Here is a 24,463-nt window from a genome sequence, read left to right on the forward strand (position 1 = left end):
TTATCTCTTTAACAGACCTTTATTAGCAGACTGTTCCCTACATGAAGAATCCGAGTTAGATTTGCATTATAACAATTTGTGGTTACAGCTACAAAGATGGTTGTCATTTTGCATTGATTTTTGCATTCTGATATTCATATTCTCATTAGGCCACACTGGTAGGAAGGAGCCACTGCAGAATTTATGACAGGTCTCAGGAAGAGGGGGGTGGAAAAAAATCGTCTCACTAATCCATTGTTGGTTAGATGTCCATGTGACTATTACTGACAGCACTGAAAGTCAAGGCAGAGTCTCTCTCACCTCAGAGACTCTCCATGAACCACCAAAATCTGTCAGAAAAAAAGCAGCTGCTGAGTGCTAGCAAATCCTTTTCCAATTTCTCACACACATCTCCACATGTCCTCCTGCATGTGATGAGCACTGGCTCAGCAGCAGGGTCTGCTGATTCAGCCTCAAAGCACAATTGCAGCAGCTCATGTCCAAGTGCAAGTTTCCTTCCATCTCTCTGGAAACGTGTATTGTCTTTAGTCCCTGAGATTTCTCTCTTCCCCCCTTACCTAAAAATTCCCCCAAGCGCTCTTAATTAACTGTTGTGACACCCATCATCCACAGACCTTCCACTTCCCAACTTCAGCCATCCACCCAAAGCCTTTCCACCGTGCACAGAGGCGATTCCAAACTAAGGCAAGCCTCACCGTGCACCATCTCCCCAAGGTTCTGCTTCCTCATTTGCTCCTTCTCTCCTATGGCTTCTTGCTACAGAATTTCTCTGGGCTGAAGTCCTCCAGCAACAAACCCAGACGTGGGAAAGGCAGCTCAAGCCCCAGAGGGCAGGTACATGAGTGACTTTAGCATCCCTCCCCACGACTCAGCTGTGTGATGTAAGAGAACTAATAGAGAACTTTTTAAAACAGAAGAAATACAAGCACAGTAACAATATTTAAACAAACCTATAAAAATAGTCTGACATAACTCTGTTCAAATAAATACAAAATAAATATGCTTTAAGCAGTAAAACAGTGGAATGCAACGCTGGTCCATTTTACCCAAAATGAAAAGTTGGGTGAGGATCTCCCAGGCCTCAGAAGCTGGATCCTATTAACTAAAGCAGCCCATAATGCGATCAGAGAAATTTTAAAGCCATCTCTTTCCCTTAGCCTTATGAAAAGCACCCTTTGAAAGTATGTCTTCAGGACTGAAAGCTCACCTCTCCCAGTGACAGCCAGCCCCTCTCCCTAACACCTGTTCCCACAGCAGACATTCTTGACTTGGGGCCTCCATCACACCAATGGAAACCTGAACATCGATCTACCAAGAGGTCTAAAGAGATAAGATAGCAGCATAGGCACAGGGTTTGGAAAAGGTTCACGAGCTCTCCTCGGCACCAGGCAGGATGGAATTCAGAGGTCCATGCAACGCTGCACAGGGGCTCTCATGTCGTGCTGGGAGCACAACTGCACAGGAGATCTGAGTTATTTTGTCTTTGTTCACTAAAGCCATGCATCACATGAGCCGGGCAGCCCAGGGCTCTCCTGCCTTCCCCTTTCCAAGCCCCTGCAGAGTATAAGACAAGCCAATCCCGGCATGCAAACGATACAGGCATGCAGGCTCTAGTCTGCTGCTTCTGTTAGTAAGTGCATCCTGTTAGTAGGTTTATGAGACACACTTAAACCTATAAAAAATAAATAATCCTAATTCTTCATCAGGCTGGTTTAAGTAACCTTCAGCCTGGCTTGATAAACCACTGCCCACCAGCCCTCCAAACCAGTATAGATCAAAGTTACATTTCATGTCAATTCTTGGAAGCAGAACGTGAATGTCTCCCACCCAAAGGAATACTTGTAAACATAAAAAGCCTGGTGTGGCAGCAGCTCCTACACAAGGTTTGTACAAATTTAAACAATGGGTAGGAAGTTAAACAACTGAATGGAAAAAGCAGCTCTCTGAATGAAAAAAGAAGCTCTTTCAGCAAGTCAGAAGGTGCTTATCTGTAGGCAATCCACTCTGTACAGGCAACATGCTGAGAGCAGACCTGTAACCCAAATCTTCGCTACTCTGTCATACTGCTGGGAACTGACCTCAGCAACTCCTGCCTTAAGAGTTCCCAGGAGTTCATCTCCTGGTCTCCCAAAAGGCCCAACGAAAAGGACCCCGTGATGGTTTATGTGGAGCTCTGAGTAGCAAGATGGCAAAGGACACCAGATCCTCCCCTCCCCCTTCCTTACTGACTCACAAACAATCTGAGATTTCACAGCTTTGCTTAGTCAGCTTAGTGTCGACACATTCACAGAATGAGAGATGGCTTATACGTCTTGAGATCACATCCCAAGATTTCAGAGTTCCGAGTCCTCAGCACCTCCTGGTCACCGCGAGTCCACGCCCAGAGTCATCTTCAAGTTTTCATACACCACGTAGCTGATGCTCACAGCTGGGATCACCTTCATAAAGTTGGGCGCCAGACCCCGGTAAAGCCCAAACGCTCCCTCTGTCTTCAGTATGTGTTTGAACAGTCCCCTCATGGTCACTTCAGGAGCACCCTCCACTGAAGCTGCAACAGGGAAAGTCACAATAAATAATGCAGACTACGTGGTGAAAACACTTTTGTTTCTAAGAGCAGTTCTGATCCATGTGCTTTCAGATGTTCCCAGAGCAAAGGTGCTTCGTGGGGGACAGCATTAACTTCTCAGCCACCCATTCCGTGCTCCACATTGCAAGTTATTTTCTCAAACTGCCCTGCAGATGCCCTCAGCGCCCAGAACTGCTGCTCTGAGCAAAACAGAACCTCTGTCCTGGAGGTCCTTGGCCGCAGAGGTTAGAAGGGCAGCACCAAGTCCACTGTCCCCTTGCAGCATCGTAAACAGCTCACAGCTCAGCTGCGTGGGCCAGCTGAGGCTGTTGTTGCAATGTTTACACTAGAGAACCTTTAGCCTTGCTCAGAAACCAAGGCAGGAAACCCACTGTTCCAAAAGTTCTCACCTTGGGCCTGCATGCGTGTCCTCACAAGGGCCAGTGGGTAACTGGCAAGCTGTCCACAGGTGCTGGAGATGGTGCCACAGGCCAGCAGAACAAAGACCCCGGGATCAGCACTGTTGACAGCATAACGTTGCAACCAGGTATTTTTCAGTGTCTGTAAGGAACAAGCCCAATGTTAGCAGGGAAGAGGCAAGCAAAGGAGTATCACATTTCATGAAAGATCTAGAGTAAAGGCCCAGAAAGCTCCATTCAAGTTCAGCCAGAAGCAGAGGACTTCTCGAATCTTTTTGAGCTGCTGCTGCCATAGTGCCTGGTGAAAATCCCTCCTTTAACTTTCTGCTGCAATTTTCTCATGAAGAAAAGAAACAAGGGACCATACATGATGTTGACTATGGTTTATGAACTAGAATTATTATACTGGATTATCTTTTAGGCCATTTTTGAGTAAAAAAATCCATTTGTGCCCCATAAGGCTGTTCAAGAAAGCTTTGATAAATTACTTAAACTCCTGTTGTGACTGATAGGGCTGACAGTGATGAGGCCACACAAGCAGCACAGCCCTACAACAGGTTAGCAATAACATATAATAATTGTTAGGCTTAACCTAATAAGTTAAAGGCTTCATACCTCATAGACTGCCAGGTCAATACCAGCATATGGAATGATTCCCAACATGTTGGGGATGTAGCCTTTGTAGAAGGCAGCCATTCCTTCCTTTGCAAGGATGTTTTTGGCACAATCCAACATGCCCGAGTATTGTCCTGTCTTCCTTAGAGCCATCCGTGTTTTCAGAACCTAGAAGAATAAACAGCATGAAGGCCTACAGGAGAATCAGCAGGAGAACAACGTACAGACAAAATCATTCTTAGGATCATGACTGTCAGGACCACAGCAAGTGTCCTGCAAGCAATACTACTTGGTACCACCTCCGAGAACTCATTAATTAAATATCACAGTGCTGCTGTTCTACCCACATCTTCCCATCCCTGCCCCTCCCCATGAGCCCTCCTGGGCTGGATTCTCAGTCTCCTGCCTCACCTCCATGGGGTAGATGCTGCTCTGTGCAATGGCCCCAGCCAAAGAACCGGCCAGGAGCCGCTCGTGGATCCTCAGCATTTCCTGGTCAGTACCAATGAACCGCTTGATCTGCAGAAGCCACAACAGACAGATATTGAGGCTCCATGACTTATCTCAGCCATCATTTTCCTTTCAGCATGTCCTTCTGCAGTCACACTTGTCTGTGCCCTCACCTGCTCATAGGCCATGAACTTGATGGCTGACTCGGGTGCAATCTTCAGCACATTGATGCCATTCCCTCGCCACAGTGACCTTGGGCCACCCTCCCGGATCATCTGAGTGAAGCCACCAATGATGCACATGTTGTTACTGCGGGAGGCATGAACCTGGAGGAGAGAGACAAGCCTGGATTAGTTCCAGTCCCCATTATGACAGTGCAACGTTTTTCTGTAATCCAGGGACAAAAGGGCGCTTTTTTATTTGCCAAGGCTTTAATCCCTTCCAGATAACTTCTACAATAGGAAACCAAGCTTCTTTTCTTTTTTGGCAAGTCTACCATTAACTAATGAATCTAATCAATATCTCCCTCTGGAATGGGAGGAAAGGTTAAACAGGCAAGTGTCCTGGTTTTTTCCCATATCTAGCATAGGATCAACTACCCATCAACAATTCAGCTGGTTCAAGAGCAGGTGCAGTGACAAAGCAGGCTAAAATCAAAATTTTCCACCTTCTTTCTAATGCTGATAGTACTGAATACAAGCTCTGCCAACTGACCACCATGCTCACTTCAACTCTCATGGCCTCAGGGTCTCTCAAAGGAACGCAGGACTTTAACCTGTTTCACCAAAACCCAAGTTTTCCATAAAAGTTATTACTGACAGTTTTGACATGTCTACCTCCAAAAAGATTCTCTGTACTTTTTCTAGTCAATGAATCAGAACTTTTTTTATATGACTTTGATCACTCAAATAATTCAAAATGCTTTTAAAAATAGCAATAAAAGAACGATGAGATTAACATTGGCCAGAGTGCTGGATGTGTTGATGAACATTATCATCTCCCAGGTAACCATAAATATTAAAGGAATCTGCTCAGGCATTTAAACAAACTGGAACTGCTCCATCATACCTGCATGAGCACTTTCAAACGGTCCAAGGGAGCTGTGCAGGTTCTGGACACGGCACCTGCACCTCCACCTGCAACCAGATGTCTCCACCACATCCCTGTCTGCCTCTCTTCCACAGTGAACTCATCAGGGACAGTCAAATTCTCTCCTACATCAAAGATCTGCAGAAGCAGAAGGTGATCATCAGCCAGTGATCTTGCTGAAGTTTTACTGCTCTTTATTAGTGCCAAGTGCTGAAGTACAGGATATGCTTATTCCAAGCCAGCAGTTTATCTACAGCCACTAACTGCTGTGCCTGGCCACAGGAGCTGTCACTGCTAGAACTTGTCACAGGGGAAACTGTCAAGATTTCTCTCCAAGAACCTGGCAACTGCTGAACATTTGTCTATATCAAAATACTGTGGGTTGTATTTAGGAACAAACTGACCAACTGCAGGCAGTTGTATGGCAAAAAAGCTGGACCTCTCTAGAACCTTCCAAGCTCGCTGCCAGTTAAATCTCATTACATACTATTCACATACATTTATCTCCAGGAAGGATGGCTGGCTGTGGAATCAGATTCTAGTTTTAACAGGTCCTGAACCAGCTGGGGCTAGCCACTGGCAGGAGCTCCTGGAGGTGCACACCACAAGAACACCCTCGTCTCCCTGCAGTCGTCATCACCTGTGCCAGCAGCTGGGACAGTGATAGGTGACAAGATTACAGCAGAGGTCAGGAAGCAATTGAGTTTCCATGGCTACAGGGCAGCTATGAACCATGAAGAGAAAGATAGGGACTGCTGATAGCAGCTCCTGGGGGCCAGGACTTGGACCAAGAAGCTGGGCAAACACTGGGACGTGTTGTACAGGAACTATTTCTTACCGTGGAGTGCTTCCAGTACAGGATGATTTCAGGAATGTTCTCCACGGGGTGCAGCAGGTGATAGTCTCGCCACTCATTCCAATCAATTGTCATTGTCCCATTTTTATCCATGCTAAAAAGATTGATCCTCAGGTGAGTACAGAATCCCACTGGGTGACAAATTCCTCGTCCCCTTCCCTTTGATTATCCAGGCCTACACCAAAAAGAGCTTTGCAAAGCAACTACTAAAAGACTTCTAAAGAGACACAAGACAAACCTAGGAAATCTTCACCAAACAATGCAGAGGTAGAAGTGGGCTCTCCTCCCCTCTCTCTCCCTTCTAACCAGCCCACAACAGTATTTGCACCCCCTCCTACCAAATTTAGGGACATAACTGACACTGAAGGGAAAATCATACTTACTAGGTGACAGGACCCCAGAAGTGTCCCGTCCTTATTCTGACACACAGGCAAACAGACAGAGGGAAGGTAGCAGAGGGAAAAAAAAGAGGAAAAAAACAGCACAAATAAGTGGTTGTTAACATGTTAGTGCCACATGCATAAAGCAAAGAGCAAACACTCTGCAGAGTCCCTCCCCAAAGCAGCAAGGTCAGGGCAGCAGGACAATCAGACAAGGATGCAAATCAGCTTAGGTGCAAGCACTTCCCCATAACAGGTCAGGGAGAGACTGACAGTAACTCTCAATATAGCATTATGATTTTATAATTGTATGTCAATTCACAGGGAAAAATCAAAATGGAAAATAATAGGAAAAAAGGGAGGAACCAAAGTCTCTGGAAAGTGCATACAGGGAAAAAAGAGATGGGGTTCCATGTCCCTATGTTTCTTTCTAACTCCCTCAACAAAAAACAGAAAAACCAGTGGAATCTTCACCTCTTCAGTATCTTCTCAGCCTGCTGTTCAGAGATCTTGACTCCCAGGTCCCGCAGAGACTGGACAATCTCCTGCGCATCGATGCGGCCTGCAAAGATACCCAGTGAGCTCAAGGACACATATTACAGGCTAACACATGCGCCAGAGTCCACTCGTGAGCATGAGAAAGGTGCTTACCATCATTCTTTTTATCCAAACTCTTGAAAACCAGTCTCAGCTTCTTTTCATGGTCTTGGAGATAGTGAACAAATTCCTCAAAATCCAGCTGTCCATCCAGATCTTTGTCTCCAGCCTTCACAATTTTCTGTTCAGAAAACAACCAAGAACTGTCAAGAACTTTGTTCATTCAGAGAGATCTATCCTCCCTTCTACCACATTTAAAAAACATTTCCTACACAACTTTGACTTTTTCTCCAAAAAGTAGCTGACAGAACTGTAATTCCTCTAAGAGATTTGAGCAATGCAGTAGCATAGAAAAGTCACCTGATTCCAACTGTTTCCCAAAGTCCATTACACAGATGGAATGCCTCATGCTTTTATCAGAGATATTCTGCTAGTGTCATGTGTCTAATCTCAGGACTGTATCTTGATTAACACCTTGTAAAGCCCTTATGAAGGTTCTTGAACTAAGTATGAGGCAACAGATTTGCATAAAAAGTGAATCACAAAACTTCAGGTAATAAAAAAAACTGAACTGGAGAAGGAATTCGTGCCTACTACAATCCTTAGAGAAGTAAGTTCCCTCTGGCAATAACTAACTCCAACCAGCAAAAGCCTGTCCAGCTCTAGTGAACACAGCCAAAGATAAAAACCTTTGTGAACTGGTTTAGGCACCCTGAAGCTATGTGCTTTAATTACACAAGTTTCCATGAGATGCATATAGAGCAAGAATAGGTCCTTAGTAGGACAAAGCTAAAATCAAGATCAAACCATGCCAGACATCTAGGACAAGGTAAAGGACTAATTAACTCACTGTAACATGAGGCAATAGCCCATGGACTGTCCTATCTAAGGGCACACAGCTGCATGTTGACAGGTGAGGTGATCTCCAGACTGCAAGAATGTGGCTCAGGGAGTTCCTATTCCCCTTCTGATTCAGTCACTTGCTTTTGACAGCCTTTATGTCTTTTCCAACATGAATCAGTGAGCAACACTCAATGAGGTGTGATTCAGTCTAGTGCATCACCCAAAGCTTTGGTTTAATTCTTGTAACATTTATGTTAACAGCAGATGGGTTGTTAAAGAAGCTCTGAGCTGAGATCAAACACTGGTTTAACCCTCTGTTCACCAGTATCTTGTTCAATATTTAGGCTTCAAAGTATTAGGCAAGCCTAAGATAACTGTGGTATGTCCTCAGTCTATGACCACCAGTCCCCTTCACAAGCCGTAAGTCTTTGTTTCAGTGTAATTTAAAATTACTTCAGTACTAAATAATTTGCTATTGAAACTCTCTCTCTCACCCACCACATCCTATCTCTTTAGTCCTAATGCTATGAGGATTATTCCTAATCACTTTATGAACCTTAAATAACAAAGTGCTGTCCCAGCTGCCCTGACCTCCGAGGTATGCCCAGTATTCCTAACCTGCCATTTATCATATGACCGTTGTGAAGTTCAGATACGACCTCACATTCAACTCATAGGCTAAATATAGACCAACACCCCTCTCCTGTCAGCACACTGGGCTTGAACCGCTGAATCAGGGCTTCCCTCTCACTGGCAACCCCCAACCAGTTGACAGGCATTAATAATTCAGCGGCACTGTAAGAGAGGTGTGACTGTGCAACTGCTCCCTCTCTCTCAGCACACCCTGACAACTGCAGAGATGCACCAAGAGTGATGAGAGACTGCAGGCAACAAAAGCTTTGCCCTGTTCACCTTCCTCTCCCACAATCACAGCAGAAAAACGCTGCCTGCCTGACAGTAACCCACAGCATATGTGTGAGGGGTGAGAAAGCCAAGCTCCCAGCATCTTCTCTGGAGGTGCGAACAAATACCTGTCTGCACCTCTTCACTTTCAACAGCAACCGTGAAATCTGGTCATTAAAGCTATTTCAGCTGCAGAAGTGGTCACCTGCAGTCACAGCCCCAGGAGCACACTGTGGGAACCCACACACCTTCCAGCCTGCTCTCCATGTCTCTGCACAGAGGTGTAAAAAGCCTCCCCAGCTTGGCTGATCAATAATCAGCTCTCTGGGCTCTTGACAGCCTGGTCATGAAAAAAAAAGTAGCAGCAAGCTGAAAGCAAGAGCTAGACACATTAGGATGGAGCACCCCATGGGTTTAGTGCATATCCCTTCCACAGCAGAGCAAAAGGTTCTTGCACAACCTTCCCCAGCTCAGCCCACCCACCTCTGGCTGAGTCACTCACACAGAGTTGCTCTCCCACTCACAGCACAAACCTGCTCACCTTCACCAGCTTCAGCTGACTCTACATTACAGTCCTGCTGTCAGAAGGAGGCAGGTGGAAGGATGCAAGAAGGAGGAAGAGGATGTGAAACGCTGTATCTGAACAGACCAGTAGAAGCAGAAGACTCCATCGTTTGGAAAACCCCTTTTTTCTATTTAACTCACATCAACTGGTTTAAACAGTCTGACAGACACCGAGATCTCACCCAATTCAAAACAAAAGAATCAAAAAGAAAAGAGCTCACGCTGCTTCAGCAATCCCTGCCAAGGGACATGAGAAGTGTTTCCATGCTTTACTCAGTTATTACAACAGCGCCATCATGAACTTCTCCCCCTCTCAAGCGAGCCACTCAAGGTATTAGAGACCACCCCTCCATCGCTCACTCCTTCCCTTCCATTCCTCCCTCAGGGCCATACCTGCTTCCACTGGCGGTAGGTGGAGAATTCCTGGGAAGGAATGAAGAGGCTGAGTCGGAAGATGGATTTGAGTTCAGCTGGGAGCCCCTTCGACTCAAAGTACTCAAACTCTGTCTGCCTCTCCCCAAACACCGGCACGTACAGACAGAGGCAGAGCATCTTTCTGAGCCCGAGACTCAGCTGCCCTGCTCAGTCCGACCAGCAAGGAAGGGAAGTAAAACTGAGTGATTCCCCTGAGCTAATTTCAGTACCTAGTGGAAAGGAAATACCAGCAAGTCTCATGACACATGCCTATGAGTGAGCCTGGCTCCAGTGGGATTGGCTGCACAAGCCCTGCCCTTCTACTTAAAAGGGAAACCGGGGCTGTACAGTCCCACCCAGCTGATACGAAGAAGACACGTGAGCTGCCTCCCATTGCTCAACACCTGGCTCCCATTAAATCCAGGTACCTTAATCACACTCGCTGCCAGTTAACCCTTACCGGGTGTCTCTCTTAACCCAGGAGGCTTTGGCCAAGGGCCAGGACACTCACTTGCTGTTCTTTACATGTGATCAGTCCTTTTTTATGCTGTTCTCACCTCTTTGGGGATTTACACAGGTAGCACAGTGGGGACCAGTGTTGATCACAACCTCTCCCACCATGCAACACAGGAGGACTATCATTGTCTTCCCAAAAATTAATTTTTTAAAGTGCAGTAAGAACAGGATGCCAGCCACTTATTGCTTTCATACATGTTTAGGATAGCTAGTTTAAGCAAAAGTTTTCCACTTTTACAAGGTTATTTTGTTATGCCAGAGTTGACTGGCTTTGGTTGCAAATTCTCCCAAAACCACTTGTGCCAGCTAAGAGGAGACAACCCCTGCATACAAAGATCTCTCCCCACTGTAGCACTCCAGAGTTACTAACACAGCAGCAATAAAGCCTGTGGAGGTTTGTCATTGAGCCAAATACAGAGAAAATCGCCCAAATCAAGGGCAGGCTTCAAAACAGCCTCAGCTGCTTCTAAGCCTCCTAGCTAAGCATCCACACAGCAGTTACACCAGCTTAATATTTTTCATCCTCTTCTGACTCCAATTAAACATTGCAGTCAGATATGTGCTATGAAAAGTGTCCTGGGTAGAACAACATTTTCCAGTTTCTACCCTTGACAGTTTAACCGCTTTGTAAGCAAGTTCCTGAGCTCTCATTAGGAGCAAGCCAGGCTGGAGGAAGGGTGGCACAAGCAATTTAATGCAGGTATAATTACAGGTTTCTGAGCATTTAGTGGAGTTTGAGGTATGGAGTAACACCTAGCTCTCCAGAGAGAGTACCAATGTGCAGCAGGCAACAGTGCTGTTCAGGACAGAATCACTGACTGCTACCATGAATTTTCAATAAAGTTATAGTCTTGGTATTTATCAGAGAGAAGCTATCACACAAGGAAGATGCAAAAAGCCATTGCCAGTAACCCAAACTCTGTAATCCTGTCTGCACTAGAAGTAACACAGTGTGTTTGCTGAACTGGTTCAAGCCAGACCAGATAACAGCCTTCCCCACTGCTGCAGACACAGCAACATTTTCTAGTGTTTGCTGTTTGAACAGCCTGCCTGGCAGAGCAAAGTCCAACTAGCACTCCCCTCAGGCCCTCATGCACAGGGGGCCCAAACATCTTTACTGTGGTATTTTGTTCCTCAAACAAAGCCAAGGTCTGTAATGAGCTGTTCATGGAGCTGCATGTCAATCACACAAACTGGGAATATTTAATCAGTGGCTTAATTTCAAGGATTTAAAAAAAAAAAAAAAAAAAAAAAGCTTAATGGATCATGACTCACAGCAACTCAGTACCCTTGGGAGTCGTGACCTACAATGGTCTCCTCTGCCCTCCCTGAGGCACCTCACCTACCATGGCACCACTGCCACGTTACCTAACCAGGCTTAATCTACTCCCTGCTGACGTCTCTCTGCATGAAAACAGGATCTTCTCAGGGACTCCAGATCCTCTTAAAGATCAGCTGCAGCAGCTCACTGCATGCATACCCACAGCACACCCCAGCCTTCCCACCAAGTCCAGTCTCACTGCAAGCAGCACCCTCATGATACACACACCCCATTGTCCAACACCTGTCTTGGGGTGACTTTATGATGTGTATCCCATATCGCTGCCCTATGCCCAGAAATTAATTTTTTTGCTTTTCTATGCCTTTAAACTGAGCCTGAGAGGGGGGAGGAAAAACTGAGCAAAACTTTTTCAAAGCAATTTGTTTTCATGTTCCAAGGTCACACAGAGATAGAGACGCTTTTTTCAGCTGCGGCAGGAGAGCGGGAGGGAAGGGAAGCACCCGGCTTGCTTTTCTTTCCAGCCAGCTTTCGGCAGTTTTTTCTCAGCTCCTTTTCCTTCGGAGAGTTGAACTTTTGTTTTCCTGGAACTTCTTTTTTTTTCCCCTTCTTCTCTGCTGGACTGTTTCAACATCAGAATACATTGGGAGGATTTTCCAACGAGGCCTTGGCCCTGGAGGTGGGCCCACCACGCCGTCCCAGCTCCAAGGAGGGAGAGGGAGATCTACGGAAGGACTCTGAATTTTCCCCCAGGTTTCTCTCAGCAGAGTGAGAGGTTTTGTCATTTAGCATCATTATCCTTTTCCTGTGCATTTGTTAAATAAATAGTTTTTATCTCTTTCACTTTCCTTCGAGGAAAATTTATTTTTTCCCGAACCTGGTGGGGGAGGGGTGGTTGTACCTTCTCTGAGAGGATGTATTTCTAAATTTGACCAAACCGGAACACACCAAATGCCCTCACTGAGCAGAGCAGAGCAGGTACCCCCAGCAACAGGTAGTAAGTGAACAAATCTAGCTCAGATTTGCTTCACAAAGCCTTAAGATCCTGCGTAGTCCTTCCCACGAGTTGCCAAGCATCACTATTATAGCTGCTTGGCAGCTCAGTTGCTATGCCAACATGATGCAGATTTTCCTAAGAAACTCTGTTTGGAGTTGGCAGCTAGAGACAAAAGGCAAAATCGGCACATTTTAGGAAAAAAGGCCCTACTACCTACGTCAGAGGAAAGGAGAAAGCTAATGAGGTTAAAGCTGATTTTAAGCAGGGTATTAATTACAGGACAGTGAGCTAAGAAGGAGAGACAGATTACAAATGAAGTTTATACCAGTAATTCAGGTTATAATGACAAAGGGAACTTAAACAAGTATTAAGAAGTTTTTATATTTCAGCTAAAAAATTCCTGGTAAAGCTGGAAATGCTCAAGAGCCAGGCAGCTCTCCAAAGCTGCAGGGATCAGTGCTGCTGCGACACTGGTATGGGGTCACTGCCCACATCTCAGCACACACAGAGCCAGTCCCACTGCCCCAGCCCCTGCGGGCAGCAGCACACCCAGCCCAGGGCTTCAGGCACCAGCTACAGACAGTACATCCCTCATTAGCACCATCTATTCCTGATCAAACCAAGGACAGGGCACAGAGCTCCAAATGAAGTCGCTCCTCCTTGATATTTCCATCCACCAATTCTGCCACTGAAACGACACATTTTTGAGCCATGTGGAGCCAGCCTGGCTAATACCCTCTGTAGTTGCCTTGATGACAAGAAAAGTGAGCCACAAAGTAAGACAAACCCAGCTCTTTATCCCTTTAGCAAACTGATTTTCATTTTATTTATAGGATTTGGTTCTTTTTAAATGCTGCACGAGTTACCAGTTTCCATACCCTGCCATTCCAACGCTAACCTTTCCAAGCCATTTTTATTATTCTAGGCATCTGCTTCGTAACTGGTTTTACTACATCAGCTCCAGAACATACCTCCCAAGGGATGGAAAGATGCAGCCATACAAGGAGCAGGAAAGTATGCTGTTTAATTTTGAATTTTCTTTGCTAAAAAAAGGCTCTAAAAATATCAAGTGCCAGCAAGCGTCACAGTCACGTAACATCCTCCTTCAGAAGCAAAACAGCTTTCTGGGCTCCAACCCTATTGCTAGAAGGTTTCGCTGGGTTCTGCTGACTTGGTCTTTTTTAATTTCTGGAAACTAGCTTATAATTAATTGGACAGTACAGAAAGTCCTCACAGAGCACAGAGAGTGTAGAGGGGAGGAGGGGAGTTAATGATTTAAGAGACCCCAGCAGAGGAAAGAGCTGCAACCAGCCAAGGCTTTGCCAGCGGAAGGATGGAGACCAGGCACAGCAGACAGCACTATGTGGTATTTGACATAAAGGTAACCAGGAAAGATGACCTGTTCCACTGACAACACACAGATCCAAAGTTACAAGTCCAGATGGTGACGTCAGGAGCAGATCATGCCTGTCTCCTGTGTACACAGATCCAGGGCCAACATAACACATTTGCAATCAGTATTTTATCCCGTTTTTGCAAAAACAGCCTCATGTTGGAACAGCTTCAAACAGGCAAACATCTGAGGAGGAACATACCAACAACAAGTGAAGACTGAAGAGCCAAGGCCAGGAAGCCCCTCCAGTCAAGTTTATCGATACACATCAATTCCTTACAGAAACCCCAGTATCAGGTGTCATATTTTGTGTGTTTTTTAGAAGAGAAGTAGTAACAGGTGTTTTTACAAAACAAAGTGTTCTGCCAGTCCAGAGACTGCTCCCAAGGTCACAGCCAGCCAGTGGCAGAGAACAAAAGCCCCCACATCTTCTATAAACACCAAATAACACTGTTTGCTCACAGTGGTTTATTATCTATCCCTAAGGCTGTACGAGACTTTTCCCAACACTTCTCCTTCAGACAGGTAATTGGAACACTGATATCTGATCAAGCACAAACAAGTCAAGCATCTTAACAAGTTACTGTCCATCAGCTGAGCCATGGGCTGGATGAAGCATTAGCCAGCCCGAACTGCAAGGTGAAACATATCTGCATAATCCTCAACAGAAGAGCTTTACTCTGCGTTTTACTTTACAGTCAGGGCAAGCTAAAATTACAAAGTCACAACCTCCTGGTAGATGGGCAGTTAATTCCCAAGACGAAATAACTCCATTTCACCACATCCTTATCCTCTAGGTATTTCTCGATTAGCCAGTCCTAGGGTTCCTATGCAGCAGAACTTCCCAGGGTCACACAGGAAAGAGGAGATTGGTATCAGCTTTCAGAGAAAGCTTTATTTCCAGGTGGGAACAGATGGACTCTCCCTGACTGAGAGACCATTGTTCTCTGGAAGACACCAGAGATTTTCAGCCCTGTAATTCCAAGGTTTTCATCACCACTTCCTTCAGTTCTGAGCCTCTGTCCTTCTTCAACCTCTGTGCACCAAACTCCTCCTCAAAATGCGCATGCTCCTCTTTTGGAAGGGGATGCAGAGTGCTAACTGCTAAGGATACATATGAAGGCAAAAGTCCCTGCAGATTTTTCAGTCTGATTCAAGCAGGGAGTGGCTTCTGCTCCCCAGAATGCGAAATGCCGCCCTGTCTGTTTCCATTCAAAACAGCAGCAGAACAGATATTAATCCCCTCTACAATCTAAACCTGTTCATCCCTCATTTTAAAGAGAAAGCTCACAGCAACAACCATGCCAAATTCCCTGTCAAATAAACTGGATGCTGAAAGTCACACACCCCTATCCCTGCTGCAGCCCTTCAGTATTATCCTCACCTCCCATCCTTCACAGGCCTTATGCCCATCTTCTTCTCCCCTAATCCCAGGTCACACCCTTGGTTTTAAACCACATGTAGTCAGAGCTGACTGCACCATCCTTAGGGGAGACAGACAGCACTTCCTCCATTAAATAAGTCAGAACTGCAGTTGGCCAGCACTGTGCTGGGAGCTCCGGCACTAAACTAATCAGCTTTTGTTCGCCTCCCCCCAGACAAAGCCTCACCATTTATTCTCTGCCAACTGCGCACCCCAAATACGTCCCCGCTCTCCCACCCCCTGGGAACTTTCCATCCTCACGCAGATTTTAGTCTCTCCCTTATGCGACCCGCTCCCCAGGGACAGGCTTTACTCTCTTCCGGGCTCTACCTTTTGAGCCTCATTTGCTCAAAACATGCAAGTTTTACCAAAGGCTTGCAAAATTACCAGAGAATGACTCCAGAACATTTTAGGATGCAGTTGATTCTTTGCCGGTCTCCGGTGTAAGGGTGGGACTCGCCACTAACCTGTATTATCATTCCCTGCCCTCTCAGTCATGCTTCTTACAAGTTGCCCAGGAACCCTGGAGGCCCCCATATTCCCCCATGCCCCTAAACAGCACTTTTCTCCCACACTTTGAACATCATGTTTGGAAGGTTAGATCACCTCCTCTCTCCAGTCACTCCCCTGCCCCCCCCGCCCTCTTCCTTTCTAGCAAGCACACGCGTTGGACTCTGCTCCTTTTTCCTGTTCCTCTCCCCCCTCCCCAAATTCACACACACAGCTACTCACACACTCCACCTGCAATACCCCTTCTCGCAGCAGACCACACACTCCACTGTCATGTGCACCAACCCCTCCTCAGGCCCCTGGATATCCCATTACCTTTGGAAAATGCTCTGCGGGTCCAACCACCAGTAGGATAGTTGGTCTCCTTTCAGTGGGATCAGTCCCTCTGTCCTGTGTCTTCCCCAACACCTTTGGCCCTTTCTCCCCGGGGCCTGGAAGTGGGGTGGTGTTTCTGGCCTCATCCTCTTTTTCATCTGCAGCACCTTGGCATATGGCCCTGGGAAGGAAGCTAGACAGAAAATGCCACAAGGTCTGCAGCATTGCTGCTCCAGCGAGCATCCCGGGCAGGGAAACCCTGCGCGCTCAGGAGCTGCCCGCTGCCAAGGATGATGTGACTGCACTACCAAGCACCCCCAAGACGGGAATCGGCACGGCAGCCAGCGGGAGGTTCAACCCAGCGACTCCACAGGCTCAGATTCTTTACAGACCGCTCCTGCGGACGCTTCCTGCCTTTAGAAATTGCTGCTAGTGCAGTCGTGCCTGGCCTGACAAGCAGCTCATTGTACCAGAGCCTCAGAAATCTGATGGCAACAGACAAAGCACAAGCCCCCTGGCACGGAGAAGCCGAGACGCTGCGCTTTGGAGACTGCTTGGACAGAGAAGCCGAGACGCTGCGCTTAGGAGGAAAGCTAAAGATGAGCCTCTCCGAGAAGAGCTTCTCAGAGCTGCCAACTGAGCCGCGCGTCCCGGCTCATCCCAACGGCAGCCCAGGCGAGCAGCGAGGCTGAGCAGCGATGCTGAGCACCCAGGCTGCGTCCCCACTGCAGCAGTGCCCAGCCAATCCTCGCTCCCAACACTGCGCTGCTCCGGAGCACGGCAGCGCGCGCAGCCGGCCGGGAGCGCGCCCTCGGCGCGGGAGGCCGCCCGCAGAGGAACGCGCCTGCCGGCCCCTGGGCAGCCGGGCAGCGGCCGGAGCGTGGAAGGCACTGCCCCAAAGCAGTGAGCAGCGGGCGAGGGATGTGTGTAGCTCCGCAGCTGCAGCTCTTTGTTACGGCAGCAGATGGTTCTGCAGAGAGAAGCCGGCTTTGCCCAGCCATGGCCGCATTAACCTCTAAGTGCACTCTCTCTCCCCGGTCTATTATAGTCTCATCCGTGCCTACAATAGCTCTTTGGTGCTGCATTGTGCCGCTGCCTTTGGCTCCCAGCACAGCGTTTACGGCCATTCATCAGTGCGAGAGCTGTGCTTAAACCATCGCTGGTTGGTCGGCTGGCCGAGCTCTGCTGGAGGAGCCTTGAACCACTTATCAAAGGTAGGACCAGCCAGAGCAGGACTGCAAGTAGATATTAATATATAAGCACAGGGACACATGATATTGCTTGGACTTCTACAAGAAATGCCACGCTTTCCTCTGCTGCCACAGCAGCAGCTGTTCATTGACTGGTGAGGCTGTATCAGCCTCCCACCAGAACCCACCCTGGAGGAAGCCAGCAGCATGTTCCATTTTACAGTTCGTCAACTTACTTCATATTCCCAAATTCTTTGTGTCCACAGAGGGCACTGCATGCCTCACTGCCAAAATATTGTGACTCTTCCATAACTTTGGGGGTTTTAAGAGGCAGGAGAAAAGAAACCCCACAGGTTCCGTCACCAGGGGCTCCCTACCCAACACAGCACAGCAAGAGCCACAGCAAGCGAAGGACCTCAGTTTTCAGCTTTTGAGAGTGACAGACTGCAGGAAACTTCTAGTATACAGATGTCAGATGTGAAAATACAATCCAAAATCTAAAAAGTCTGAGAGCCTTAAGCAGCCAAGCTGCACATAAATTTTGAGATGAACATCACTTTTGGGAACTTGCTATCATTGAATTCCTGTAACAAATCTAAGTAATGGAAAATGTGAGAGACAAGTACATAGAAGACATCACATTAAAAAAATTCTTCTGCAAATACACCAGAATTACGTAAGAAGAAAAAAATGCTTTTTAATCACAAGGTCGATGTAGAGTATGCAACAAAGTTTTTTATCTTAAAATTTGACACATACCAAAAAATAACCACACAGAACAAATTTACAGAATTATGGGACAGTAACACTTGGGGTGAGGGTGTGGGAAAGCCGTGTCTCTCTCCAAAGAATGGCACAGTCTGGTTCTAGTTGGGATGCAGTCAGCAGCTCAGGCACAGGCAGAAAAGACTGAGGAATTCTTGTCATGCCTCCATTACCTTGAGCTGCTGCTAGTCATCACAGCTACAAGCACAAAAGTTAAACTATTTTCTAACACATAATAAATCAGATCCTTTAAGATGACATTTGGAAATTTTTAATGATCTCAAGTCAGAGGAACAAAGCAGATTTTCTTAACTGGGCATGGTTCTTCAAAATCAGTTTCTATTAGCCTAAGGATGTGTTTTCACAAGCAGCTGTGAACTAATCTGAAGCTTACTGCCACTACAAGTCATCTCACACATCCACTTAAGCCCTGCACTAACCCTGCTCCCATGCTCCTCTGACAACCTCATTAACCCAGCCAGAAATCTGCAGAGCTTTTTGCTGGGGTAACCAGTTGAGGCTACCCATGGATGGAGTCCAAAAATGTGTGGAAAGGGCATCTGAGCTGCCTGCAGCAACAGGCAGGCTGCCCTGCCACTCACCCAGCTACAAGTCATGATACAGAAGGCAAAGCACCCAAATTAGAACTTGAGATTTGTCCTCTGTGGTCACTTAATACTCACAAGGCCCCATTTAAGAGCAGATGTTACCTGACACTGTTGGAATTGTTCCCCTGCATTAGTATTAACATTAGAGGTGTGTGCACATCAGGGGCCCCCATCTTCCTTTGTTCACACAGAGATTTCATAAGAAAATAATAATTTGTGCAAGAAACTACATGCCTGGGGTGTAATTAAAGCAGAAACTCAGCAATGCTTCCTTGGCCTCTGTCCTCAGTAAAGGAAACCTCAGATGAATTCTGCCACCACACTAATTTCACACAACTCCTTGAGAACAGAAGGAATTTTCTAATCATATTTAAGAAGAAAAAAAAACCCATTTTATTTTACCAAGTGGGTAATTTTATTAGCTCAGAATAATAAACCTAGTAACAGCAAGATGATTATAGCTAGAAGCAAGACAACTGCACTCCTACAGGGAATTTGTAGGGAAGTATTACCCTACCAACACAAACCATAAAGCCAATCATTCACACATAAAATAGATGTAATAAATACTGTGAGTCCAGTGTGAAAGGTGACACAAAGGAACACGAGGAGCAAGAATTCACTGAACACCTAGGCCACAGTGTAAACAGCTTTCCCAACCTCAGCTTCATCAGAAGACAGCCATGCCTCCAATTCCAGCCCTTTGCATGATCCAGACCTGGGATTTAAGGCAGAAAAAGCAGGAGGGGTGATCTGAATTCTGGCTCTCAGCCAGCACACCAGTCATTTGGGGACAGAAGGCGCCTGTGGCAGCTGGCCTCAGAGCCCTGCACACCAAAATGGACAGTCATTAGACAGCCTGAGGAGAAGCTGACAATAAAGAGGCAATAATCTATCCAAATGGAGATAAATGAGAGAGAGAAAAAACAACGAGACTGACATGTTTTGCTCAATTAAAGTATTTTCCTCAGTACTGCAAGCTGGCAGAGGGAGGTTCTGTGTAAGCCATAGAACTAAGGTATATTGTATCCTTTTCAGCCACATCATCATACATGCCGAGTCTAGAACTCCAGTTTTCAGACAGACACTTGCCTTTTCCAGGCTGGTATACCTGGCAGAAATTCACTTTTGCTTTAAGATGGTTTCTAGAAGACTTTTGGGTAAATGCACAGCGTTTTCCTGCAAATATGTGGGCCTCATCACTGACAACGTGCTAACATGTAAAAAATGTGAGGGAGGGCAAAAAGAAAAGGGGCCAGAGGGGAGTGAGCTGTGCTGGGAGTAATGACCCTTTTCCTCTCCAGCACAAGAGTTGCTGGCAGTCTCTGGTTCCTTAGGTGACCCTGCAGGAATGAGCAGTGACTCATCTCCTTTGGGAGCCTCCTGGAAGCATCTCGGGGAGCCCTGCTGCCTACACTGTGTGCCACCCAGAGACAGCACCCAGCCCCCAGCTGGGATGGGCCACCATGACTCCACCAATTACCTCTTACCTTTTCACATGTAATTTCTGAAAGAAGAAAATTAAGTATGTCACTACTTCACACTTTTTAGAAAGTTGAGGTTTACCCTGCACAGTGCTTCTTGCACCATGATATAAAATCTAAACGTCTTGGCCACTGCTGCTTAAATAATTAAACTGTCTGGTGACATTCAAGTACATTCATATATTAAGGTGACACAGCATAGCTCAGGGAACACTACAAAGAAACCCAGGTCTCCTTGTTACAGGAACCCGGGCACAAGCAATTAGCTACCCAAGCTGATATATTCAGGCATCCACAGCCAGTGCCAAATAGAAAAATACAGAGAGAGCTGGCCAGGGAGGGGGAGCACAGAGCCACTGCCCAGGACAGAGAGTTCCACCAAGGTCATATATTATATGAAGAACAGGGATTAACAAGAGACAGGGCATTCTTAGTACTCAGAAATTAGAAAATCAACTTCTCGCTGCACCAGATAGTTAAGCAGGAAAATAGGTAGTGAGAAAGGATGGCCCTGCAGCAGCCCGGGCCCAGACCTGCCCCCACACGGTTCTCCTCAGGCTAAACAATGTAGGTTCGCATACCAAGCAGCTTTGCCTTTCCAAGGAACTCATGATCTAAACATTTCAACAATTTCTCTAAAAGCAGAATTCTCCACTGCAAACCACTTTAGCTGCCAGAAGCTCCCGACATGTGAGCTGGAAAAACTCAAGACATCTCCACTGCCTTCCCAAATGGACACGAGTTATCACAGCTATGCTTCTCCACCCGAGACAAAGACTGAGCCATCATTAAACTGTGCTCATGTCCCACATTCACAGGGACAAATATAGCAATAGGACATGAACAAGAACAAAGACTCCCATTTGCTACAAGTAGGGCTGTAGGAAAAAGCTCCCTCCCCCTTCTCCTCCTCCCAACACCGTATCATGTTATACTATGTGCAACCAAGAGCCCAGGGCTGCAGCACCACCATTTTGTAGGGCTTTTAAATAAGAGACCAAGTCCTTATTATGGCTTTGATGTCATTTTATTAATGCTCACCAGCCATTTAAGGGTTCTGCTCAATATTCAGCTAGATTAAAAATAAAAATTAAAAGAAACAAGTAAGTATGCTGAAGTCTGGAGTTTTTTACCAGCCGTTATCTCAGTAATCTGACAACTCCCTGAAAGGAGGTTTTAGCCACCTGGAAGTTGACCTCTTCTCAGAGGCAACCAGCAACTGGACAAGAGGTAATGGCCTTAAGACACGCCAGGGGAGGTTCAGGTTGGACATCAGGAAGCAATTTTTCCACTGAAAGGGTTGTAAGGCACTGGCCCGCGCTGTCCAGGGAGGTCACCATCCCTGGAGGTGTTCTCGAAACAACTTGATGTGACACTTAGTGCTATGGTTTAGTTAATAGGGTGGTGTTGGGTAAAAGCTTGGACTCTGTCTTGCAGGTCTTTTCCAACATTAATGATTCTAATAAGCCAATGCAGATGCAGACAAGAAGATACGTCCACTACAGGCATTGAGCCTGGTCACTAAAAAATGCCCCACAGAACACAGTGAAAGACCAAAGCACTGCTGCATACTCTACACAGGCACAACCAGCTGCTTTGGATTAGTTTTGTTGTTTCATTCCTCTCAGGCTGAGGGGTTCCTACAGGCATTCATTTCCCTACAAAGTTCAGAACAGACCCCATCCTGCAGGAAGTAATACTGTGAGGCCACATCAGTGATATTCAGGATGCCTTTCTAGAAGAGAGACTCTTACACAATGCTGACATTTAAAATTTATATGCTCTAGTCAAAGTTGCACCTACATCTCTCAAAGGTCAGCCAGCAGCCCTTGGTTGTTAGCACTGTGCAAATAGGACAAAGGTCTCTGCTAAATAAACCAGAGAATCACCAGGCTCCTCCAATTTTCTGCAAGATAGGACAAAAAACAATCCTGGAAGAGCAAACATCCCTCAAGAGTTGTATACCTGGTCCTATATGTACATGAACATAAAGTAACACTTGTCTAATCTGCAATTGTTTGTTTATACACACAGGAAACATGCAGGAGCAAGTTTCTCCTGTGCACATTTGCATCTGAAACCTGCTTCCCAACCTCCCCTCTGAACATCGAGTGGACACATACTGCCCATTTCACACATTAGTCACACTAAGGCAGGGCTGACCAGAGACCAAGTTTGGGTAAAGACTTTCACCAAGATAGTCTGAGATTCCCTGGTCCCCCAGCACCCCTCTTCTCCCTGCTGCTCCTGCAAGACCTCTGGGTTCTGGCAGAGTCACAGCCTCAGGTGGCTGGGGTGCCAGCCCGTCTCCCTGACATTCCCCATCCCAAAGCTCTCACTGTAGGGGCTGCCGGCCAAGGCTATTAATAACCAACACTGCACCCAGAAGTGTCCTTTGTGCCAAAGCCAAGGCCTGTCTTCTCAAAGTCTTTTCTGCAGCTGTCAAGAACTCACAAAGAGTTTATTTAATTACAAAGAGTTCATTTGCGTCTTCAGCCTAACTCAGAGAAGACAACAAACCCCAAATTCATACCAACTAACCACTCATCACAGATTGAAAGTTTTATCTACAATTAAATCACTGACCAACAGTTCTGCTCTTGCTCAAGTGCATGAGAACAGGGCCTCCATCAAACCACACATTTCGTAATTTACAAAGAGCAAAAACAGGCTTACGTTCCCTACAGACCCAGCAAATATGATCTACTTTATTATTTTAATAAACATTATTCATGAATGTGAGAATTTTATTAACATGTTATTGAAAATGGTTTCACCTTGTATTAAACTGGTTTGGGATATCCACAAAGGGTTATCCTTTGGGATTAGTAAGGAGATGGGTAGATGAGAAGTTGTTGGCAGCAGAAGGAAGGCTATCAACTGTAATATCAAACTGTAACATTATTTGTCTGATACAACCTTGTGTGGCTCAACCCTTCAGGATGAATTACAAAGGCCCAGCTAAAAGCTCCACAAGTGCCCCAGCAGGATTCAAGACACATAAACCATGAAAATGTGATAATGCATAAATGTATATAGGTTTGGAGATATATTGAGAGATCTAAATGAGAGCTGGAGAGATATTCCAGTCCAAATTACACAACAGTGTTAGAATTTTGCTCTTTTTATCATAAACTGACTTTTGTAACACAATAAAAACTTGGGTCCTCCAATTCCAGATGGCTGTGAATGGAAAACAGGTGAAAGCATCATACTGGAAGAAGTCCCTGCTTCCTCTGCCCCTTACAGTTGCTAAGAATTGCAGTACATTGTACATAGTATAAAACAGAGTATTAAAAGTGCTGAAGAATAAAACAATTACAGAAATAGCACCTGAAAAGAAGAATTAGATGACATCATGACAGAAGATAAAGTACTGATCAGAAACAAGATTAAATTTTTCTACGATTGCAACTGCTACAGTAGAAAGAGTTTCTCAATCCATCCACGGAGTCACTAGCAAAAGGGCTAACTGATCTATTATCCCAGAATGGCATGGACACGGCTGGAAGAGTCCAGGGACACACTTAAAATGCAAAGTTGTTCGGAGGAAAGGCCTGAAGCAAACAGAACACTGCAGAGTCCAGCTGCAGCAGCACAGCTTTGCTTCTTCAGTACATGGGAAAAGTGAAAAACAGACCTTGTGGGCAAGTTTGGACAGCCAGGACCTGGAGATCAAAGAGGAGATACGAGGCTAAGGAAGAAGTGATGAAAGCAGATTTCAGCAGCCTGGGAGCTGATGTAGTTTCCCATGGGGAGGATGATACCAAGGGCTCAATCACAGTCACATATATGAACTTAGGAAGGGAAAGTATCACAAGGCCAATGAGAACATCATTCTTAGAGCAGAAGCAAAGAGGACATTTGGGACTGAAAAGAGAAAAAGGTTATGTTTTCTCTGTTTCTTAAAGTGAACTAGTCCAGCAGAAGATGCTCAGCACTACTACAGAAGAGGCAGCTGCAGACAAAGTTCACCACTTCAGTCTGTCTCTAGGCAGCTGGGATTAATCCTACCAGTTCAGACTGTCTGGAACTTCAGCAGCAGAGATGAGGTTTTGGAATGGCACTCCAGCCCTGCAGTTAATCAGGATCAGTAGGAAAACAGTTATATTAGCAAACACACAAATATTACCATCACACATTCTTTCAGCAATAGGACATCTCCAGATACAAAGTAGGAAACAGTTCTGATTCACCATATTTCCATTAAGTGAATATTCCCAGCTCCATAGGTCTATATAAAGTCAGAAAGCAACAGTAACAGGACATTGACCATTCCAGAGGTAG

The 24,463-nt window shown here is 46.0% G+C and overlaps 1 protein-coding gene across 1 annotated transcript in view; it reads right to left on the reverse strand.

Moving 5' to 3' along the window:
* The window catches only part of SLC25A25 (solute carrier family 25 member 25), a 27,960-nt gene continuing 3,497 nt past the window's right edge, over positions 1–24,463 (reverse strand). The window contains 10 exon segments of the mRNA XM_069031671.1: positions 1–2,548; positions 2,977–3,127; positions 3,601–3,768; positions 4,012–4,119; positions 4,224–4,376; positions 5,119–5,277; positions 5,978–6,089; positions 6,379–6,414; positions 6,850–6,937; positions 7,027–7,153. Of these exon segments, the coding sequence (XP_068887772.1) occupies positions 2,364–2,548; positions 2,977–3,127; positions 3,601–3,768; positions 4,012–4,119; positions 4,224–4,376; positions 5,119–5,277; positions 5,978–6,089; positions 6,379–6,414; positions 6,850–6,937; positions 7,027–7,153 (1,287 nt within the window). The 3' untranslated portion in view covers positions 1–2,363.

The sequence above is a fragment of the Aphelocoma coerulescens genome, chromosome 17 (assembly GCF_041296385.1).
Source record: "Aphelocoma coerulescens isolate FSJ_1873_10779 chromosome 17, UR_Acoe_1.0, whole genome shotgun sequence".
Taxonomy (NCBI): domain Eukaryota; kingdom Metazoa; phylum Chordata; class Aves; order Passeriformes; family Corvidae; genus Aphelocoma; species Aphelocoma coerulescens.